At 38.8% G+C, this 24593-nt stretch overlaps 2 protein-coding genes across 6 annotated transcripts; one reads left to right on the top strand and one right to left on the bottom strand.

The window, feature by feature from the left end:
• Nucleotides 1-1638: 1638 nt before the first annotated feature.
• LOC113124330 (inactive phospholipid phosphatase 7-like) lies at nt 1639-7726 on the bottom strand. Of its 2 annotated transcripts, XM_026297010.2 has the most exons (3): nt 6974-7726; nt 6096-6596; nt 1639-2485 (listed from the first exon to the last, which is right to left on the bottom strand). In XM_026297010.2, exons 2-3 carry the CDS (start codon nt 6571-6573, stop codon nt 2097-2099), a joined length of 867 nt encoding a protein of 288 aa, XP_026152795.1. In that variant the 5' UTR covers nt 6574-6596; nt 6974-7726; the 3' UTR covers nt 1639-2096. The 2 variants fall into 2 exon arrangements, with proteins under 2 accessions (XP_026152795.1, XP_033181357.1); XM_033325466.1 differs by having other exon boundaries at nt 6096-7726.
• Nucleotides 6263-18644, top strand: fam78ab (family with sequence similarity 78 member Ab). 4 transcript variants are annotated; one of them, XM_026297009.2, is made up of 4 exons: nt 6263-6391; nt 9074-9377; nt 11776-11820; nt 13299-18644. In XM_026297009.2, exons 2-4 carry the CDS (start codon nt 9115-9117, stop codon nt 13822-13824), a joined length of 834 nt encoding a protein of 277 aa, XP_026152794.1. In that variant the 5' UTR covers nt 6263-6391; nt 9074-9114; the 3' UTR covers nt 13825-18644. The 4 variants fall into 4 exon arrangements, with proteins under 4 accessions (XP_026152794.1, XP_026152793.1, XP_026152790.1 ...); XM_026297008.2 differs by lacking the exon at nt 6263-6391 and adding an exon at nt 7821-8264; XM_026297005.2 differs by lacking the exon at nt 6263-6391 and having other exon boundaries at nt 7822-9377.
• The last annotated feature ends 5949 nt before the right edge of the window (nt 18645-24593 follow it).

The raw sequence follows: 24593 nt of genomic DNA, 5'->3' as shown, positions 1-24593 counted from the left end.
AAAGAAAAGAAGATGGAAATATCTTGAATATTTGTTAACTTGTTCTGATCTGCAACAGTTTATACATAACCAGGCTAAACATATGACTGTTGAAAGATGTTTGAGCTGCCAGAAAGTATGTTTAAAGCAGTTTCTGTTCTTCTATTTGAACTGTTTCAGAGTACACGCCATTGCATATTGCGATTTCCTGTCAGATTGTCTGTGGTAAGAGTAGTGTGACAGGAAAGTACTGACAAGTATTGTAAGGGCACAGAACATTAAGTCTGACTAATTACATTGCAGCAGTGCATGAATCTTTGCTGGCAGGGTCGAATCTTAGGAAAAGAACTCAGTCTGAAATTGAAATGATGCAGTTAACAGAGATTAACAGACATATGTAGATGACATAGGCATCAGTAACAAGCCACAGAAGCTTTATGTCAAACCCAACATTGCATTCTGCAGCAGAGAACTCTCATGGCACTCTTGATGCAAATAGTGGCATAGTCCTCACATTTTTTTGGATTAATGGCAGGACATAAAGCAGCTTTGTGTGCAATGAGCAGTACATATTTATATAATTTAGTTCAAATTCAGAAATGGACTGAACTGGAAGGAAGCAGTATGAGCAAAGTCAAAAGTCCCATGGATGCTAGTTCTCACTTTTAGAGAATTGCAGGAAGAGTATAATGACCATGTGTGAGGTTTCAACATACCACACTTCTGTATTATTTTGCTGACCAAACTGAGCAACATGTGATGCATCCAATGTTATGTTTGATGCAATCAAAACAATTTCTTGTTGAAAGCTGCTTTTTAACAAGACAGCTAAGCTTCCTCATAGATCCAGCTAGACAATAAACATCATTTATAATGTTTCATGGCAGTTTGCAAAAAGATTCACCCACTTTTAAGTTAATTTAAAGTATTTACAATGCCTTGTAGAGACATTTTACTAAGAGACAGCCTCATTTTATTAGAAAGATGGGAGAAAGTAAAAACATGATGCAGAACAAACTGAAGTAATGTATACAAACCCTATTTACATGTCAAACCAATGCAGTGAAAGGTTTTTGCCACAAAAACGATGTTGCTAACGTATTCATTCAAATATTAAAGATATTCAAAAAAAGAACACAATTACTGTACACATTACTGTACACACCTTAGTTGTGTAGTAGAGCGTGGAATCAGTCTTAGTCACAGACCGTAAAAATCTGTTAGGCTAATGTGCAGCAGCCTCTACTCAAACAGCTGAAGAGACTTATCTCTTATCAAAAAAAAAATGTAAACTCATTAAAGCATAGATAATTCCTGGAAGAAAATGATATTTGAACCTCCAAGAAAAATATTAAATTCTGTGCACATGTGACATCTGTCATCCACAAGAATAAATTCATATTTGCTAAACATATAGCAAAAATAACAACATCCCTTCAGAACTTTACCGACATGATAGTTATGCCTATTAGAAACAATGTGAAATATCAAAAGAATAATCACTAGTGTTACATCCAGTATTGCTGTTTAGTGTTCAACATGGTGTAAATATTTCACTATTTCAAAATGAAAGTACAAATGAAAAGAAAAAAAAAACAACCGCAAAAACAGGAAAAAGAGGGGAGTGACTAGTAAACGGAAATAAGAGGGAGAGGCACACAGACTCGAAAGAAATTTATTGAATAGGAAGGAGCTTCAGATATAGATGAATGGTACCGGCTTTAGTAATGTGTGCGAATCAAAAATATAAACTGACAAAACAAAAACACAGTTTTCTTTAAGGAAAATCACAGACTTTACCCCTTACACGACAAATTTCACCAAATCGTTGTCAGTTTGCTTCCTTAGTTAAAATAATGCAGCAGTAAAGGTTTGTATTAAACCTGACTTAAGATACAGGGATTTGCATTATAAAGATTTAAGTTCTTGTGACCTGCATGTCTTTGTAAGTTACATGCAAAACAGCATCTGCATACAAATATTGTGTTTCTTGTTATATCCTGCAATAACAATATCCAACCCTTCCAAAATCTCTAAAGACCCACCTAAGTTCCTCACATTGCATGATAAATGTATCTGCTAAACCTTGTCTGCCAGCATAGCGTTATATCAAAAGCTCAGAAAAAGGGACTCCAGCTGAATGTGCTTATGGAAATAAGAGTCTGGCAGGTGCTTGATGAGAGCCACACATTCTCTATCAAGCTGAAGTGGAGCATGCCTAGTGCAAAGCCACACACCATATCAGTTAGGTGGTGTTTCCCCAGGAGCACCCGAGATATGCCCACCAGAAAGGCCCACAGCACCAACAGGATGCGAAGTGGCACAGCCAATACCAGGTGGGATAGCAGGAACTTGGAGACCATGGCAGCCCGGCTGGCATGGGCAGCGGGGAAGGAGTAGACGTCCATGGCGACGTAGTCCAGGAAGCCTGGCGTCATCTCCCAGGGTCCTCTGCGCTTCACTAGTCTCTGGACTCCAGCCACAGTCATGACATCAAGGATGAGGGCTGTCACAAAAAAGAGAGTTAGATTATGAAGGCCAAAGGTTTGTGACGACTTGTACTTAGTAAATCTATAGTTACTCACCACCAGGACAATCCATAGATATGCACTAGTGACTATTTTTTTAATATTTTAGTCTAATTTTCCCTAAATTCACATGTACTAAATCTGTGTAATGTTCCTTTGTGACACCTTCAAATGGAGTGTTCTGCTATCCCACTTCAAAAGTAATAATTCACATTTTAAACATCAGCTGTGTGAAGTTAATACAGTGATTTTCATCCTCAGATAGAGTAGCAATGTTAGAGGTGAATGTATCACATTAAATGGTAACTAAAATTTCAGGAGGACAGTGAAGTCATCAAAACAGAGTAAATGCATCATTCTTAATGTGTAGGACTAATTAGAATTTGTCAGGACTACTCCCATTTGTGTAGAAATCTGTAATCAATGAATGCCAGAACAATGCTGATGCCATAACTTAATCATTTACAAATAATTTTATTTAGAGCCGTAGTGGCACACTGTGCCTTATCTGAACTTACAGTGTGATGATGACTCAAAGAAATGAGAAATAGTATATGTAAAGATACACCCTGGTGACTAAGAATGGAAAACCAATAAGACATACAATAAAAAGCAGCATTTGTTTTGAATCCACATACCAGACAGTAGCAGATGGCCTTTATAGCTCTATAGCACTCCCAGAAATATCCCTGCCATCTCCATCTTTAACTTCTGTCAGTCTGCCATCTTTGCACACATTAAACCAAGCCTATGTTAACAACTGTCAGATATATGACATACTAGTTATGCTGTCCTACTTACCCATTCACTGTCCTAATGGTGCTATTATTTTTACTTCAATTAAAGTGAGGTGCTGTCACTGAAAATACTAAAGGAACAATGAAGATGTGGGCAGGTTTGTAAAAAATAAATAAATAAATAAAAAGCACGGACAATAAAAGTGGTGCAGCCCCATGGTGCCTTGTTGCGGTCCAGAGTTTAAAAATGGAGAGACCACAGGTTAGCCAAGCAATGACATGTCATCATAACAGCTGTAAGCAATAGCAGACTAAAGTAACATCGATGATTTCCCTCAAGAAACGCTGTACTGTGGTGTTACTTCATTTTCAGTACTTCTGTTTTTCAGTGGGTACTATCAGTGGAGACTGACAGAAAAGAGTTTTTCAGTGTTCTTACCCTGTCAGGTTGGTCCTGCATGATTGCAGTCAGCACAATGTAATAACACGTTTGAAGTCAGTCCCCAGTCAGCCAGCACCCACTTATTGATCACATAAATGAATGTTAGTTTTGATCAGCCAAACAACCTCCATCTGTAGTCAGATCCTGGGTGCTGCACACAGATTTACTGTTCAGAGGGGACCTGTTAGTTTGAAAATGAAAATAATTTAATATTTTTTCCCAGTGAAGCATCAGTAATAGAGTGCTTAGTCTATTACTGATTATAACTGACCCACAGTGGTCCACAAATTAATTACTTGGATGAACTTGCATAGAGTTTGTGCTGAAAATACCAAAGATGTGTTATTGCACTTAGTTGCTGGGCAGGAGCAAACTATACGGTTTAAGAGCTTTTGTGCTGAAAACAGCTGTCTGCTGTGGGAAAATGATGCTGGTAAGAATGACCATAACTATAAACTTGTGAGCCAAACAACCAAAACAAGATCAACTGAGGGATACTGCAGACTTAAGTGATAATACTCTATGAGTTTGTCAATATAAGCAATTCCTTTCACAAGTAAGCAAAGTGATCCATTTTAATATAACATTAATAAAATAATATAATATAATACAGATTCTTTAGTTATTGCAATAATGCTGAACAGCCAACAGGAACCAAAAATGTGTACACAGTTAAGCCACTTTAAATATACTGCTAAATGCTGAACTATTTGTTCGATCAAGCGTAATGAAAAATTAATGAAGCCCCCTGCTGTTGTTAGATACTAGTACATAATCTTACACCAATGAGGTAAGTAGTTGGCTTATTACAGCTTTAAAAGCAAGGCTTATCTACTGACATTACTACACTCTCACTTTCTCAGTCTGTGGCATTTGAATTGGGTCCAGATGTCAACCCATTTTCCCAACCAAGCCAACTGGTAAGAGCAGTACCATCAAGTCAATAACTGTGTGAGCGTGGCCAAATCGTGTATGGTTGTTAGTTATCATCCATGTAGGCTTCAACTAAACTGAAAGGCAAAATGCTGGGCATTAAAAACCCACTAAACTCTGCTTCACTTATCCATTTCAACTGGTGGTAGTAATGTTAATGATATTGTTGCAATGATAATTGCATACATATATAATATAATTAGCAGTATAGTATAATAGTATAATGTAACCTGAAGGGCCTCCTTCATGCATAGTTTGACTAGTAAGTGCAAATGGACCATTGGTTATTTTAGCAACATTTTAATCTCTGAAACATTGTACCAGTTATTTATATTTTTCTTACACTATGAATGGAGCTGCCTATTTTAGGTAAACTTTGACTTTTTGAGAAATTAATTAGGTCAGTGGAGGGACTAAGTAACACACATGAAGAAACCAGAAAACACCAAAACTGGGCTCACACTGCAGTTGATAAGGGTGGGGACATTCTCTGCACAGTCAAGGTCTGCTTTTGGAGTTTCCAACATGCTTAGTAATATTGAAAACAGTCCCAGACATTATGTGACTAGAGTATTTTCAAAACATTATATGGGACAAAATCTGCTCTGCACCGAACTGAATTTGACCAGTCTTGGCTGATTACTTTTCTGCCAGATGAAAACAAAACAGAAATTAAATAAACAATAAATTTAAATTCTCCACCCACTGTTAATAATGCTCCCAGATTTTCTCCAGACCTCAACAGACTACAAACACTCCTGAACTCACAAATAACGAACAAGCATCTGGGACTGAACATTGTCCCAAACACAACACAACAGTGTCCTGAATCCAGAGATTTTCAATTGCACACACAATGTAGCTACAGCCAGGACATTTGTGCTGCTTTTGCATCAATAATTGGTCAAACAGCGCTGCACTAAAATAGTGTTATATACACACCAAAAAGATTTTATTTTGTAGGTTAATATTAACAGTAAGACTGTGAGCTGAGCAGAAAGGGCCAGTGCATGGGCAGAGGGGTGGGGGGTTCCACATGTAGTTTGAGGATTACTCATACAGTTTACATTGAAGCTATTTATTTGAAGTTCTTCCAGCTACTTAAGAATTTTTTATTCATTATGTCAGTTTTGTCTGGTCTTCATGATAGAAACAAGGCTATTTTATCACCATTTTTGTGACACTTGTGGCCCATTTCTCTGTCCCATTTCTGTCTCATTTAAAATAATGATTAAGGCCCATTTTGTATCAGATTGTATAGCTGAACACTAATTCACGGAACTTCTGACATATAAAATGTGAATGTCAACAGTTTCATGCAGAATAAAAGTAAAAAAGAAGATTGTAGATGCGGGTCATTCGAGATTTGGCCTTTTGTGTGAACCTTTTCATATACACAGTCATGGCGCATGTGGTGCATTTTAGGTATGAACGGCATGTTTTGGACAGGTTGGTGCAATGTGGTGTGGCATTTACCAAGCAGCAGGTTGACCAAGACCTCTTGTCCAGCCAAAGTGTTACTCCGTGTGAGACACACGATAGTGCCAATGATCCACGTGATGCCGTGCCCTGTGAGCGCTAGCAGGGCGACCATGGAGCGGCAGCCTCCCCAGGAGGACGATGTGTAGGCGCAAACCCCCATGCGCTTGGACAGACAGATGTCAATGGCGAGGAGGGAGTTCATTGCAATTCCCTTGAATGAGGGGTTCAGCTGCATACAGTCTTCCTCTGGCATTTTAGTGGCCTCTCTCCTGTCCTTGCTGCCACTATCGGTAGGTTCTTCGCTCTGCTGGCTTGTTTGGTGCTTAATTTGACCCCGTCGCTTTGCGCTGCCTCGGCTCTCAGGGCCGCTGCTGCCGCGGACGGGCTGATAGTTCAGGGACATGAACTCAGGTCTGCTCAGGACGCTGTTTCTCTCCCGCGCCCTGGATCTCACATTGTAATTTGAGGGCATGATTGACAGGGCCAAGTTCTTCTCTGTGGGTACAATAACGATTATCAATCTCCGGATAGATAATGGTGCGAGTTCACCACGGCAGCGAAATGTCCCAGGATAAACCCCCTACACCAGTGCTTCCCCTCCTGTGGCCCTAACAGATATATTTAGACTCAGTGGAATGTGCGATGGCCATGCTGTTTATATCATGCAGGCAGAGAGTGTATTGAATAGCATTAACCTCGGCCAATCCAGTGAAACCTGATCTAGCATGGAGATAAAATAACAACAGGAGCATCTTGTTACGCCACTGCTCAACTACAGAGCTAACAGGTGTTTAACTGCGTGTGCTGCTATGAAAAACAAGCCCCGTGTCGAAAATGAAAGAAATATGCAAGACAGGGCTTTGTGATCTTACCAGGCGAAGGGTGAATGGCTAAGAAACGCACAGCACCTCTGTAATCGCCCCTACAGTCTCCATGACATCTTTCTGGCAGCGAGGAAACGAGATTCGAGTATGAAACGATTCAGAAAAAAAACCTAAAAATGAAACCAGCATACTAATATTGAAGACAAGGCAGCCCGGTCAGTGCAGCATTTGGTTCTTCCGTGCAGATATTGACGTAGTTTACGCACAATCCCGATTCAACATCCGCTGTGCGCTCGGCTGTGGAGCGGAGTTCTCCAAGGTACTTAAATAGACAGCGGCAGGACCCGGGAGCGTCTCCCCCATGCTGTCAGTTTATGGAGACAGAAGGTGGATTTTCGCGCTACCAAACAAAATAAAATAAACAGAAGAGTACGTGGATAAAGGAAACTTAAAATATGTGCTTAGTGGATAGAAGGCTGGATGGATGGATGGAGTTTTATAGGTAACTGAGGCCAATTTACAACATGCAAGTCATAAGTGAAATCTGTTGACCTAGCCTACTTGTTTATACATAGCATTATATGGCCTATAATGTTAATTTATCATTAGCCTATTTTATAATTGTCAACTATGAACAGTTAAACAGGGATCGTTTTAGTTCTTTGTGGGCTAAGTCAGGAAAAGTACTCACCCCTTGACACTATCTGTTTCTTGGGGATTTAAATATGTACATCTTTTTTAATATTATATATAAGTTTAAAACGTGGGCTGGCAGACATTAATGTTTTCATACTAAAAAGCCATATGCCTACATTTCCCAGCGTGCCCGCGCTGCAGGGCGGAAGTATCATTTCAAAGCTCCTTATAAAGCTTCTTCCGAGGCAGCTGAAATAGACCGATGCGTAGCGGGTGAACCTGCCTTGGTAGCGATGGGACGTGCACAGAGAAATGACAGCTTGTGCAGGAATTTAGGCTGAACAGCATCCCATCACACACACACGACTGCACTATGTGACAGCTGGCGTTGCTAAGAGCCTTTATGTTTTTATTTAGTTTTAAATTTTAGAATGGATCCGCTGAGATGGGTGCTAAAGTTGACCCGGTGGCGTCCTTTGAATGTTGCAGCGGTCCCTCGGAAACTCGACTAGATTTCAGTGCCGGTGGAAGTGCTACCTCTCTCTGTGAAATAATTTGCAGCAATAGAGGAAAGGCAGGTGGGAAACAGATAACGGAATTCCCTCTCTGACCGAAGACTGTGTGCGCCCCCGTCCACTCAGAATTCCTCCAGGATCTCGCCGCGCTGAAGACACCGGAGGATCCCAGTGAAACTGTTTTATAGGTAGACTTCTTTTTGCATGTTGTTTTTTTTTGGAGGACTAAAAATAGATCACAATTCCTGCAATTGCTCTGCACGAACCTTTAATCCGCAAATGTAAAAATCGACCAGTAACGGTCGTAAATCGTTAAACTACACTTTTTTTATTGGGATGAACTAAAGCTGTTGCGGATTAAATTGCCAGGCAGCTCCTTTTTTTTCTCCTATGAGCGTCACATCTGAGCTATAGTTACCATTTGTCGTTTAACTGTTCGGCTTAACATTTTTCAAATAGACTATGATGATTTATCAGCAGCTGGTCATAGCAGGAGATGTAACTAAGGTTATAGCCCAAGAATTATAACAATAAAATAAACAACCAGACAAACGAGATGTGGCGTCAAGGTGTAATATTAGTATTTTTTGGTAGCTAATTATTTAGTTCATAAATAACCCGAACCGTTAACGCGCACATTATGGATGCATGCCAAAGGGTGAAGTCTTTTTCGACCTCACCATTTAAAAGGCACCGACTTGACAGCATGAAAACATGGATGCACGGATAAGGATGGTTATTGTACCCGCGCTTGTTTGGTGAAGTGGAGTTACGCACCGGAAAGCATGCGCTCTACAAATACAAAGTTTTTCTAAGCCTGCCTTCTTCTTTTCGGAAAGTAGTTTTTCGTCAACGATGCATGTTTTTTTATGAGACTGTCTGCTATAAATAAACTTTTTTTTTTTTATCCTGGTAAAAATTTTTCGGAGGAAAAGATGATGTGGATCCAACAGTGGTGATTTTCTTGCTGTTTCCATGCGTCTTTCTTCTCCCCCAGACCTCTGGACGTTGTTGTGGATTGTGTTGCTATTTAATGAAATGGGCTGTCTCCAGAGTATCTGGTGTAAGCCTAAGAGTTTCCGAGACAGTATCATCGTCCTGGAGGTGAAAACCTGTATCGATTCCAACCCCACCATCATCGACGAGTCGTCCAACGTGGTCCTGCGCTACCGGACACCGCACTTCAGAGCTCACGCCCAAGTCCTGGTGCCACCAGTGGCCGGTCAAGAGACATGGACCATCGGCTGGATTCAAGCGTGTAATCATATGGAGTTCTACAATACTTATGGAAACAAAGGGATGTGAGTATCATGGGTTCGTTTTTGAGTTCAGTCTTTGACCGTGGTTTGTGTTAGAGCTTGTATTGAGTTCTTTTCCTGGGACTCACCAGGCATTATGAGAAATATGTTAAAACGTATGAATGAAATACACTTGATATCTAAAAATCCAAAATTTGTAATAATTTAGGCAGACCACTGCAAAATGAGAGCATGTTATTGAGTTAATATTCAATCAGGAGCTCAGCTGTCTGCATTATATGGTCTTATTTTATGTGGCTGCATGGCTGCAGGCTACAGAGTACTTCAGAACCACACAAATATGAGAGTCAGGACACTGTGATGGAAAATAACTACTCTGACCTTTCAGATCTTTCCACTTGTCAATACAGTTATTTTCCATCAGTGGTTATTACCAAGACAAACATGTATAAATGTAGTCATAGTATATGCTCACTGTAAACATTCTGTACCCTTCTGTTTCAGTTTTGTGGGATATTGGCACAAATGTTAGACAAGTACCGTAGCATTCATTCGATATCATGTAGTGGGCAAACACAAGCTGACATGTACCCAGAATATGCATTATCTGTAGACACTGCAGCAGAGGATGTCTGAGTGCTGCACATCTAAGATTAGAGACCCAGTCCCCTCCCAACCCCCTCACCCCAGTATGGCCCCACATATGTGTGAGAGCATGTGTGAAAGAGAAAACGAGACAGTGAGAAACTGAGTGAACCCTCCATCACACTGGTCAAGTTAAGTGTGATCAACGTCTTATTGTGAACTGCATTTATATTTACATTCACTTTGTGTTGTATTATGACTTGACTTTTACTTAATTGTTTTAAATGACTATTATAATGCTGAAGGTAAATTCCAACATTATTTCATCATTATTGTTATTCATCCCGATGAGTGTTGTAACTTGTAATATGGAGAATCGAGGACATTCACAAATGTACAGCTTTGAGGTACAATATACAAAAAGCAGAAAGCCAGAACATTAACCTGTGAAGAGTCACTAACACCTAAGATGTAGATTGTACTTGACTGGGCTCACAGTAGATAAATGAGCAGATAGCAGGGCTGTGCAGAGACCTTTAGAAGGACAGGACATTTTAAAAGAGCACACACCATCATAAGAAACAGCACAACCTACTGAATTATAGTAGCCTATACTCAAACAGAATATAACAGTGTCAATACAAACTGCATCATACTACATCACTGTACCCCACCCAGTCTAATTGCTCTCTGTTGTGTGTGTGTTCTGTTGGCACCTATTAAACACCACAGAGTAGTATGGATCTTACCTATTAGTGGATGGGATTGAACTGAGTTGTTGTAGAACTCTTCATAACAGCAACTTTCTGTTGACCATTTCCCGACGTCACTGTGGTTGACTGGAACATCCTTTTCGATCAGCAACAAAAGAAGTACAAATAATTAGAAATGTACATGCTCACTTCGTCTTGTATAATACACCAACAAATATGGATATAACACCACTGCAAAATCCACTTACCTGCAGCTTATGTTCCTCTTTATTATTTTCTCAGCGAAATAATAAAAGAACATTTCTCCCGCTGAGGGCCTCTGCAAACTGCAACTCCAGTAGGGCACCTAACTGATGACCTGACCTCAGTTAAAAGGTCATCATGTAACATAATTGGCTGATGGAAGCCAGGTCATTTTATTTATAGCCAAATAATTATTCATTGTTATATGTTCTTGTTGACTTTAATATTACATTATTAAGGTTATTTAACTTTTTTCCCCCAACAAAGGCAGATAATGTCAGAACTTCACAGGCAAATCAAGGCCATCTGATCTGATGTTCATTTTTGAAGTCACTCTTAGGATGCAAGAGATGAGTCTGCTCTCACTGCTGATACTCTCCTACTAAGTAGTTTCTTTGATGGTAATAAAGTCTCAGCATGCTCTAATTGGACAGGGTGGTAATGTAAATCAATTCTCTTTTGGCTTTGGTTGATGTGTTCTGGATTCTGGGACACATTCATAGACTTTCCTCCCGTTTGCTGACCATAATAGTTATCTTTTGTAAAAGTTTAATATTAACTTTTCAGGAAGCCTTTAGCTACTTTCTACTGAAAATAAAGATATATTTTTTTCCCTCTAGCTACATGCAAACATTTGGACATTTTTGTCACAATTTGTCCAATGGTTTTAGCTATATTTTAAACCAGATCATAAGTTCTATTTTTTTAATAAACTGAGCTACTTTGTCATCTTACTATGTACCTCGTGGCGTGCGAGTAGGTTTGGAAACCACTGTGCTAGGGTGGATGCAACATACAGAATAAGTGACACAATGAAGACAGCTGAATATTCTTCCTTTTGAAAGAAAATGAACTGTTTTTAACATCCCTGTCACCAACACTTGTAACACTTTTTGCAGACTACTTGGCTGTGGCAATGCAGACAATGAAGAAACAAACAGGAAGTGAGTCACAGTGTCGCAATGTTTTACCCAGTCAGGCTCATAGTTCCTCAGCTAGTGGACAACCCCACATTGCACCTGTGTGTAGTCTGCACTGCTTCGTGTGATTGTGCTTGCCACCCCACCACTGCTACATGCTTTTTATGATCACCGTTAAAGTACTTTTTTTTTTTTTCTTAGACAGTTTTACAGCTTATACAATCCATGTAAAGCACCAGGTCTCGGTTTAACTGTCAAACAACCCTGTGTTTAGGCAGTTTAGTGTTTGGATGGTTAAAAAGCTTAAAAAGATGTAGATCGAATCCGGTGTTTAGAAAAAAAAGATATGTTTTCCACAGATATCCAGATGCAGATATTCAGTGTTGAAATATTTTTAATATTGGAGTTGTCTGATGGAGAATTGCTGCAAATTGTTTTGGAGGCATCAGTTGAGAGGATTAAGTGATTTTTTAGAACAGAAATGTACATATGGGCACACATGAGTATGCCTGCGCACTCGCACACACGGGTCAGCCATTATCATGCCTGACATGCTAATCTCACCCCCTGGGTGAATACATAAATCATAATGTGAAGCCAGGCCAGCCAGACAGAAAGTCATGTGGTTGGTAATCACACTTATCTCCACTGTTGTGCTGATCCTTGGCCTCAGCGAATGTGAAAAGTAATCTTTTTCCCTCTGCAGGCAGAAAATCGATAGGCGGGTAGACTCAAAGCACCAAGTGACTTATGTCGTTCAGTGTCGCCTGCTGTGCGTGGTGCAATATTTTATTGTTGTACTGTCGATTCTCTAAGCAGTTTGAAAACTTCTGAAAAGATCCAGCTGTGAGGATTTGTGTAAACCTCTTGCATCTGTCATGTGTGGTTACACACATCGAGAGAGAGACTCGTCTCACTATTGAGATGCAAATTCTCAGCTATTTATAGAGAAACAATTAGAAAGGAGACATTTTAAACAAGTAAGCCTTTGCTTTCGTTCATTATGCCAAAGTTGATCTTTCAGGATTTTGGTTTGGTACAACTTAATATAGTTTACAATTAATATAGTTTTATCCATGATTTTTTTAATCATCAATAAGAATGTTGACATAACTATAAGGACGTCAAACAGGTAAAAAAATCTATTATTTGGAAAAGAAAAATAGTAAAATTATGACCTAAACTGCTAGTTATAAACTTTCACCACAGGTGATTGTCTACTTCCATATACGTTTAATGTGTATTTAGGCATTACTACACATTATTGCACAGGCACTATGTCACATGTGCTCACATCCGGTTTTATGTCCAAAGAAAATGGTTCCAATAATCTGCTAAACTTTTTTCATGCACTATTGAAGCAACAATGGTAAATACAACATTATCATAACCCACAGATATGAAGAAAACCATAGGAAAAAAGTCAAATTGTAATAAACTTCAATTGTGCCTGAAGCTCATTGCTAATAAATTCGTCCTCTGTGATTCCTTTCACCTTCCAGGTCAAGTTGGGAGCTTCCTGACCTCCGCGACGGTAAGATTCAGGCCATCAGTGACTCAGATGGTGTCAACTACCCATGGTATGGCAACACCACAGAGACCTGGACTGTTGTGGGGCCCACCAAAAAAGACAACAAATTCACTGTTAGTATGAACGACAACTTCTACCCCAGTGTAACCTGGGGAGTGCCGGTCAGCGACAGCAATGTGCCTCAGCTTAGCAGCATCCACCGTGACCAGAGCTTTACAACCTGGCTTGTGGCCATCAACCAGGCCACCTCAGAGACCTTCGTCCTGCAAACAATCCGTTGGAGGATGAGGCTTCACATCAACGTGGACCCAGACAAGCCTCTGGGTCACAGGGCTGTTCTGGACGAGCCCACTGCCCAGGAACAGCCTCAGATCCTGGGCAAGAATGAGCCCATCCCCCCTAATGCCATGGTCAAGCCCAACGCCAACAATGCCCAGGTGCTGATGTGGCGGCCAAAGAATGGTGACCCTGTTGTGGTCATCCCACCCAAATATTGACCTGTTTCACTGACCAGACTGGCCTTGGATACCTTAAAAGTATCATCTAATTTGTTCCCTCTCTTTTGTTCCTGCTCTTCACCAGCGCTCACTGCTTTAACCCTTCTTTGATATTAATTTTCTTTTTTTTCCTCATTTTAAAATGACTATCAGAAAGCAAAACAGGCAGAGAAAAATTAAACCAGCTCTGAGAAAAAGACCAGCTGTTGCTTTGAGGTGGGGGCTAGCTGAACATACTTTTAAACCTGGAGTGAACAAACTGCAACCATTCTACCTTCAAATGGGCTGGATCTCACTGTGCTAAATTAAGTCATTACAAAAATGAAAAACAAGAGAATGTGTGTTTTTTTTTTTTTTTTTTTTTAATATATGTTGGCTGTTTGGGCCAAGCAATACGAGGTTTGTGAATGTGGGTGTATTAGAGTATTTACAACCATGTCTGCACACATGCTACACAACACAGATATGCACAAACATGTATAAATACCAGTGGTGTTTTTATTTATAGTTGGGATTAATTTTGTCTGTTGTTGTTGTTGTCGTCATGTCCTTCACATGAGTGACATTAGATTTTAGTACTTTTTTAAAAACATGCAAGACATTCAATCCATGCTGCCTTAAGTTTACATCACTTTCCACTGCAAACTTTTGAGCCTTAAACAAAGTGCAATGCAGTATTTGCTTATTTGTCCCATCTTTTCCAGACTGTTGGTGCTGGCATGTGTGGGTTTAGGACAGGAACAATACCATAGAAGTACTGGGCCTAAAATCTAGGTTTTTCTCTTAAATTGTATTTACCTGACAGGTATTGTCTACCATCATTATGTGTAGATACAACTACACATACAGGCTAAATATTTGTGTTTCAAGGAAATAATAAAACTGAAGAGATGGTCTGTGCAGATGGACATACAGAAACCAGTGATAAAGCCAACCCTTGTCAGTAACACTCAACACAGTAAATTATTTCTGCAATTACAACTTGAGCAAAAGGTATTCAAGCACTCCTCAGTCTCATTTCATTCACTTTATTCTGTTTAGTGGCAGTTGTAGCATTCAACATCAAAGTTTTTCTTTTTCTGTATCACTCCATCTCAGGGCCCCATTTCACTTCCTTCCCTTCTCTTTTTTCATCCATCCTGTCTTACCTACTGTTTCTTGCCATAGTAAATAAGTGTTTGCTTTCAACAGTCAATACTTTTATTAATAAGCAGCCACAGACATGGGAAATACATTTTTAATAACTAGAGAATAAAAACAGCAGGATATCTGCTGTGTGTAATCCTCTTTTTGTCTTTTCTACACTGGACTAACAATCCTTTATGCATTTGTGTTGCCTTCCCTTAAAACAGTAACATCAAATTTATTTCTTTAAGATTACAATCAAAACTGTGCTGTGTCTTGTCTTAGTAGTGTTTTCTGTTTTCTGCCCCTTGTCCTCGGTCATGTGTAATCTTCATCTACGTTATTTTTCCCTCCCATTGCCTCCTTTCCTCTCCCATGCCTCCCCCTCTTCTTTTTTTCTTGCTTTGTGTCTGTTGTTGAGGCTGAAAAGCAGAGCAGGAGGCATGCAAGTTTGAACCCAACTGCTCCGTTGGCATATAGATGACCCACTTCTCTGCTTTGGCAGTTGTAGCTCTCGCTGCAGAAATGTGGGGCTGTCTTTGATCTCACTAGCAGCAAATATATGTTACTCTTGCAGCTCTGTACAGATGAATACAACTTTATTTGACATAATACCCCTTTTAAATGTTAATCTTTTGATCTTAAAAGCAGAGAGAGGGAAACTGAAATTGACCTCAGGGTTGTTTTAGAACTTAACAAGTGAAGCCAAAATATGGTTATGTTTAAGTGTAAACAAAGTTATTTGTATACACTTACGTTTTAAAAAATGTGTTCATGGGCTCTATAAGACATTATTCTATCATTGGCCAGGTTGCAAATTCAATGTGCTCACCCAGTTCCTGTGCTTTGAATCCACCTAAAGTAATTTGAACGCAGTCTGTTCTGCTCATGTATTTGACAAAGATCTGTGAGATATTACTGTTTCAGTATATAAGCATCTCCTTACTATTTAGCGAACATATTAATTCCCTATATTCAACTATTAGAAAAGAAAATTATTGTGTGATTTAACGCAGTATTAGTTTTGGCTGACATTTCTGCCAAGACCTCAATGGAAATGTTTGATATTTTGGGGTAAATTCACATTTGCTTTCTTGCTGAGGGTTAGATTACAACATTACCACTCTCACATGTCTGTTAAATAAGCTAGACACAGCTTAGCATAAAGACTAAGAACTGGGAAACAGCTCGCCTGGCTCTGTCTCAATATATTGTGATGTTATGTTAGGGCCTATTTTCTCCCACTTTTGGAAAGGAAAAAGCCACAAGATCCGACCTCATTCAAAAAGAGCTGTTATTCCCATCACTTCAAAGATAACCAAATATACCTGCTATCACATCCAAAGCTAACTATTTAACACATTATATCTCTGTGTATATTCTGCACATATACATGTCTGTATATCGATATTACATAATCTGTACAAAAGCCAAAGTGTAAAAACAACATATTGTGGTATTCCCAGAGGGTTTTACAGGCTTTATATTAAATGTGCTGTAGTTTCATATTTAGCATAAAGATATTACAATTTGATTAATTTTCTCATCTAAGCCTCAGAAAGAAAGAAAGCATTTCTGATAATACAGTGGTATTCTAGCTCAGTAGAATTACATTCTAGTTTTTGAAGAATTAGCTGGCTAAAGGCGTTATTTAAACTAATGTAAGTGAAATATTGTCCAGCTGAACTAGAGCTCAAAGATCAAAACCATTGGTGCCATGACGGCAATCTCTTTAATAGTATGATTACATTCTGAGCCCATACATGGCCAGACTGATACTTCTATGATAGCCTCTGTTCCAGGCCAAGTCACAGGGCTTCATGGTGACGGGAGAAGAGAATTAAGAGGCTAGATAGGAACTGCTGTCATAATTAGGTCTGCAGTGACACACTTAAATGCCCTACATGGACTGGAGTGTGCTGAGCAATGCTGTGCAACACAAGGGCCAGTTGGAGTCATGGGTGATGTTTGATCGTGGCCGTAAGGGAAAGGTCGGCGACAAAGGGTTTACGTGAGAGAAGCCATCAAGAGTCCTAAAATGCATTGTTCACTGTTCAAAAACGAAAGCCTTCAGACATTAAAGCCAGCTTAAATTTATGTGGATTTGTAACAAGATCAGTAGATGTGGATGTCAACCACAAGTTATTTCAATTTGGTGCTTTGTTTTGAGGGCTGCAAAGAAAACAGTAGCACATGTTCTGGGCCCATTTTTATAACATGGACTGCCTCTTAATGTCTTGTGACGACCTATGGACACTGTGGATAGTACTCAAGCTGGACTACATGTAATGTAATTAAACAGGCAGTGGCCTGCACTGTTAACGTGTGAGTGTGCATGTTAAATCCCATTGGAGGGATTTAGCCAGGATGAGGAGTTTTACTGATGTTCTCCTGCTGTTGTTGAGTCATGACTCTTTCTCTCTCTCCCACAAACACAGGGAAGGTTACATCCTTGTCATAAGACAGGGACAGAGCTTGCCCTCACAAATGCACACACACACGAGCACCCTGAGAGGAAAGGAGTAGACCTGGCATGGTATCTGACTGTCACAGCGGTTTCACATTGGCAGCGTGAATTCATTTATCAGCCTTGCAATGTGGAGCATCTGAACACGTGCACATGCAACAAAACCATATGCACAAATACACCTGTTGACTAACAAACAGGAAGTGATATAGGTATTGCTTGGGTTGTTAGGGTGTGTAAAGGAAACTAAAGAATTGAGTTGACTGAGTGGGTGCCTGTCAACTATCAACAGCATTTAACGCTATAGTGTAAGAAAAGAGCACTAACTTTTTTCTCTTTATGTCTGAATCAGTCAAGATTGTGTTATTTGTGTGCATTTTATGTTAATACCACAGAAAGATGATTGATGTATAACTTTAACTAAGTCACAGGGAAAAAAAAAAAAAAACATGCAATGTTTGTTTGCTATATGAAGGGGAAAAAGTGCCAAAATTGGATAAAGCCAAAACTAGGACACAGTTAATGACTGTTGGGATGTGAATTCTAGAAATCTGGCACTTAATAAAAGACCTGTTTTAATCAATAATTGTATTTTGCTAAATGTATTTCTGGAAAAACAGCACAAACGCAAAATATAGCCACGTAGAAAATTATTTTTGTAGAGCTTCCTGATTGTAGCGTGGTGCCAAGCAAACAAATACCTCCTCTCCTAAACCCACACCATTACTGTTCTTCTGAGGGCTGCTACCTTTGTTGCTTCAGATCTTTGCATTAGTCACTTCACCCCCATGAGACATCCTTCTACTTAAACCAACAAAACATCCCAAGTCCACACTCAGGACCACCTGCCTTCATTTCCTATCTCTTACCATGAGTACTATGAAATTAAAAAGAAAAGTTAGTATTCTGTAAATCAGTCCACCTCCTTGTTCCCTTTACTTCAGAAATTAAATAACAGAATTAAATACAAACCCTGACGTAGCACATAAGATAATATGAGTGACCATCTGTGTTTCTCATTTTGTTTGGTTTGTTTTCTGGAAATACAGTAACTGGAATATTCAAAGCAACGTGTGTTCTTTTGTTCAGTTTTGACTTTACATAGAAACTTGAAAATGGGTCAGCTCTGGCATATTTTAAACTGTGAAAATGCACAAGACTGGGGAAACAACCCCTGAAAAAATACAAAAAGGTCTTTTTCATGAATAAATAAAATGTGTACATATTATCTGTTGTTGTCCCATTTTTTAGCTTAAATGTGGAGATATACAGTGATTATACTGAGGTGCCTTAGAAAAACATGTTTCCCAAGATAACATCCTTGTTTATAGTCTTTTTAAATTCTGAGGAAAAGTCATACTGTTTATAATCACTGTAAGAAGTATTGTAACCCATATGCACACTTTTAGAGAGGTGTATGTTTTTAATCAATAGTGCACTTCACTGATTTGAGCTGAATATCCAACGTGAAACCAGTTTCCGTTGCTGTATCTGGTAGATACATAGCACATCTCCTTCTATAATGTACGCATCTAACAGTTTGGTCCCAACATTTGCGCCCTCGGGGTGTTTCTTTTCTCCAGAAATCTTTAGCTGTGTGTTCATTCAATCTGCACAAAAAAAAATCTTGAAAGCCTTCATAATACACTGCTAAGTACATGATGAATTGTATGCCTCAGTCAGTCAAGAGATTTCTATTGCTTTCATTTGAAGGGATGTTACTGCTCTATATATGCCTCCTTTTGTTGAGAGCATGTTGATCTGACAGGGGGAAAACTACTGAAGACCCACACGAGATTTTATGCCTGTGCACTAAAGTCAGTGTGAACCTTTTCTGTATATTTACAGTATATAGTAATATGAGAAAGTATGTGGTTTAGAAAGGTTTGTATCAGACCAACATACAATCAATGGGTCAAATACATCAAAATATATGAATGGGAATCAAGTAACTGCAATGCATCAGGTTGCATAGGCATGCAGAAAAGCAATGACAGCAGAGCAGTGTTTTTTTCCCCATACAGAGTTCTCAAAGGTTTGCACAGAGCTCTACTGGTTCTGTTAATTCTCTGTTCATTACTTGGTTCATAAAAGTTACTGCATTAAGCACATATAGGTAATGGCTTAATACTGAATCATATTTTAAGGGAAGCTTAGGTATTCATAGATTAAATGAAAACTAAAATAAAGCAGAATGAAGTCTGCTTTATTTAAAGTCATGTGAGGCAGTCTACTTTATTTAAAGTCATACTACAGTTTGTCTTAATGAGTAATTGTGAGTCATGTAACATAACATGCATATGTCTACTTGTTGGGCTTCTGGCCTGACCTGTAGCTTTTGCTGTCTGCACTATCCTTGTCACATTCCTGAGCTGCACATTCACTGCTATATTTACATGGCTCAGAGTCCGCAAGTATGTTGCAGTGTCTCCCATACATCCACCTGTCCCCATTTGTAATACCAGATAATTACTGCACCGCTGTACCTTTGGCACCAGACGTTATTATTTATAGTGCAGTGGTGGCAATGTTAACGTTGCAATAGCTCTCTATCATACTCTGTCATCTCTGGGACAATACAGGGGCTTATTTGCCACTGACCCAGCGATATTTGGCTCAGCTGTTTTTACTCAATAAGATTTCTATCTTTATCAAGATCGACCGCAAAATAAACTTGTAGGTTGGAACACCTAATATCACCATCTACCTTTATTTTCAACTTGCTCTTGAGTCACCTTTACATTTCCTGCTTTTGCAGAGCTCACAAAGTTACATTTTTAAAACTTTATAAAATCCCATTTAATTTCCCTGTTTTACAAGAAGAAATCAGTAAACCAGTAGAGATGATTTTTCGATTTTTGCCAGCAGAAAAAATACTTTCTAACAGTATAATTAATGAAATTACCACAACCTAGATGTGGATAAGGGGCAGAAAATGGGCAGGCAAATTAAATTTTTACTAAATCAATACTTGTCATCATGAGATGACAAGCTACTGACATTACAAGTAGTGAAACTGCTAACTATATGCCTGATGGTGGTGAATTGAACATCCTCCTGCAACCTCAATCCACTCAACAATCCCACTACGGCAAGAGAAAATATTTAAGACTTTTATGAACTACATTTAAACTAAGACATAAGACTTTTTAATACCTCTAAGATCTTTATTAACTTAATGCTTTTTAAGACTTTAAGGCCTGTATATACCCTGCAGACAATATTATGTAACTTTAATTTAAATGTAATAATGCAGCAAAGCAAATGAATCATTGTTGCACTTAATCCAGGCACTCACTTCGCAACCTTTACTGTTATGTAAGAGACTGGTGTTTAAACTACATGTTCATCAGAACTACATCTGGACAGCCGGACCCTGCATAAGAAAAATACATGCTCACTATACAGTTAATGTAGGTGTAATTTTCATTTGAATTAATGATAGCCATTAAACAATGAACATCCCACAAGCTGGGACAGGGGTACTTAGAGGCAACCTTTAATTGCCAGCAGTGTAATTACAGTATGTCATGTAGTTGGATCCCACACCTCCCACACTCTTCCAAAGGCTTTTGTAATAAACCCAGACATCACAAGCAGCTCCTGAGGGAAAGCCTTTACACAATGATAATCTCAAATACTTTATGAGAAATTAAAATGAACACTTTGCCTGACCTGTGCCTGTCTTGTCCATAATTCATTTCTGCGAATATTAATGTCTTCACTCACATTAATAAAACATAGGGCTGAGCCTGCTTTTGTTTTATAGCTACTCTAATTTCTCTTTCTCACCGTAAAAAAATAGAAAATGCTTTTGGATGAGGGCAAGTATAAAATTGATTAAAAAATAAAAAATGTTTAGAATAAGTGCCAGATTATTTTACTGAGGTTGTACTGATTTTTTTTTTATAGTGGCAGCTGTGTGGATGTGCCTATGCAGCATTTCCCAGGTACGGGTGTGCACTCTCTGCTTATCTTGGCTGATTAAACCCTCCCTTCTGAGTTTGTCACATGGTTTTCTGAGTTATGAAAATGTTCAGAAACATCCAAACATTTCACTGTGATTTATTACAGTCAGGACAACGTGTGAAACATTCTTTGACATCCATTTGCTTAAGTAAAATTCATGAGTGTGGACTGTCATGTCTTCTCATTCCACACCACTGTGTGATGTGTAACACCTCTATATAACAACAAGCTCCAACAAAAAGACATTGAGTTCTAGCTAATAGGAATTTCTACCAAGGCACACATTTTTAAAGGTCTCTAGGTTGTAACTAGTGACTTTATTATGCTTAAAATGCTAAATTAAACCATGCTTTTTAAATCAATCACAAGTGATTTATAAGAATACATATTGTCTTGTGTTTATTCTTTCTAAATTGTAAAAAATTATAATTGTTGCTATAATTGCTGGTAATAAATAGACACATTTACATTTTAGAACATTCATAGCACCATTACACAACAACACACCCTAATCTAGAACATGGGTGGCAGGGGAGCAGTGCACAAAAGTTCATATCGACTCAGCAATAATGGGTTCTGGACATAAAATGTGTTTTTTCCTTCCTACTATATAAAAAAGAAGTGACTGGTAGTTTGGCGAAAACTGTTAAAAGTCGTATACTATAACGGAATATATAGGTACTGAGAAACTCAATGTCTCATTACAGGCATTTATAAAATGTTTTATAAATGTTTAAAAAATGTATATATATTAGAAGTACACATATATAAAAACTTTACTGGGTGAAAATTGATTTGTGCCCAGTAATTGGAAAGAAGACATGCTGACGCCAGCAGTGTTTAAGATTCTTAATGAAATGGGTAAAGCCCATGATTCAGAAAATAAGACAATTGACTACAGTAAGTTCACTGAGATTCAAGAGCAGACCTTGGAATATCCTCAAAGGGACACTGAAGAACTAATGATAGTCTTCTTCTCAAAAAACATGCCATAATTTACATCAGAATCCCCTGCAGTCAAACAATACCTCACGAAGTCTGATTATCTTCAATGAACAAGGAAGAATGTTTGGGCACCAAAGCCTAAACTCAATTTGGTTTGCAGTGCAACAGCAGCAGAGAATGCTCACCTGGGTGGGAAATTCAGAGGTGATGCTGGGAAACCAGCTGTGACTCAGCTCTTACACTTACAAAGAAAAGCCACATTTGTAGCTAAGGCAAAGGGCTAAGCTCAAGTGCACATCAGCAGTGCCAGCAGCTTGTTGAAGTGCTGCCGGCAATGAAGGACTGTCATCATGAAAGGTGAGGAGCAGCAGACTGAATATGAATAAGCATAACAGAGTAGGTGTGTTAATATTTGGAATTCAAAAACTTCAGCAACTCTTTACAATTCTAGTAATGCTCAAAGCCTTCCCCCTGACATCTGTGATAATGCCTCACATCCAAGATCAAGTCTAGGAGATTAGACTTAACGGCCATTCTCAGTAATCCATTCACATGCAAAGTAAGTGTTAAAATTGTTGTTACATGCACCTACTAATGTTGTGTCACATGTAAACAGAAAAGGAAGAACTCCATGCTCCATTTCCACACTTTGGATATACTTATGTGCAAAAAACTAAATGGAGTTTGATTGAAATGAAAACTTTTGAGTATAAAGCTCCTTTGAAGTATCAGGATAAGTAATGTCACTGAACTGCATAATCCCTGAGCAAGTTAAAGACAGAGAGACAGAGGAGAATGGAGGTAGGTAAGTAATAAAAGGTGTGAAGTTGGGCTGGACTTAATGACATAACATCTCAGATGCATTATGTTCATGTCAGTGCTGCTACAGTGCTCGAAGCTATGCTTGATACTTAAGCAAAAAATACTGGCATGCTAGCTGATAATATCCTTATATCCTGTAACTTCATAGCAGCCGTACCCACAGCAGTGGGTAACAGCAGTTAAAGAAGTGAAAAATAGCACGCAATAAAATGTGTCAGTGCTAATATGGGGAGAATTGAGTGCAAGTACTGTGCTGCAATACTCTTGGGATTGTCTTGGGTAACTGCAAAACCATTTGAAATAAATATTAATATTTAATATTATGATGCAAAGTTTACAGAAAAAGCAGGGGGTTGTTTTTAAAAAATAGCCCCTTTTATTGTTCAGTTATGTGTTAAATAAAATTCTTTTACATATCAAAACAAAGCATGAAGATGGATATGTCTAAATTAGAACATTAGCATCTTCACTGTTCCTAATCAGCATTAAACAAAAAGATACATATTATAGCCAAGTATGATGACAATGTCAATAGTTTTGCTGGTATTTAGCCATAAACCAAAGTACTGGACAGTGAAATGTTAACCTGATTATAGAGACAGATGAAAAATTAAGGGTTTGACAGAGTAGAAATCATCCTGAGGGATCTGGGAGTGCAATCGATCCAATAGTGTGAGACATTTCAATCAAAATGTCAAAAGTAAACTTCATTAATGTAACTAGAGTAAGAATCAGAGTATCATTAATGTCACTAAAATGTGACATTAATGACACTAAAATGTCACAAATATCCATGATGCACAGAGGATGACTCTGTGCATCATGGATATTTGTAACAAATTTCATGGCAATCCCTCCAATTGTTACTACCCAAAATGTAAACTGAAGGCTACTTTTTACAACTTTCCTATCTTTTACCTGCATAACTACAGCTCAGATATACATATACGCACATTAAAAACATGTCTCTGTTTTCACAACAGTGAGGCCACTGGCTGCCTACAGATGTCATTCTCCAAATAGGGGGAGGCTATGAAAAAAGTAACCTGTATTACACAACCAAGTCAACACAGTGTTTAGATAGAAGACACAGAGGGAGCATGGTCTCCAATGTCTGTTTAGCAGATTACTGGATTTGAATGAACTGTGGAGCCAAAATTATCCATTAGGGAAAATTGTAGCATGTTTATAAGAGGAGCTGATGCTCAGTTCTACCAGCTACAGTACAGAAAAGCAAGATGTGCTCAAGAGCAGCTAATCACCACTAAATGGGGGCAAGGGATGAGGGGCAAAAACAGAGAAGCAGGGTGGGGTTGGCAGGGGTGGTGGGCTGGTTTGGACTAAGCTATTTTTATCTGGATTCCATGAAGACAGCTGCCATCCTCTTGTATGCGAGACTTTGCTGCAATATCCAACACCAGGAACAGCAACACAGGAAAGA

This window comes from Mastacembelus armatus, chromosome 12, assembly GCF_900324485.2.
Source record: "Mastacembelus armatus chromosome 12, fMasArm1.2, whole genome shotgun sequence".
Taxonomy (NCBI): Eukaryota; Metazoa; Chordata; class Actinopteri; order Synbranchiformes; family Mastacembelidae; genus Mastacembelus; species Mastacembelus armatus.
This window is presented reverse-complemented; position numbering and strand designations above follow the sequence as displayed.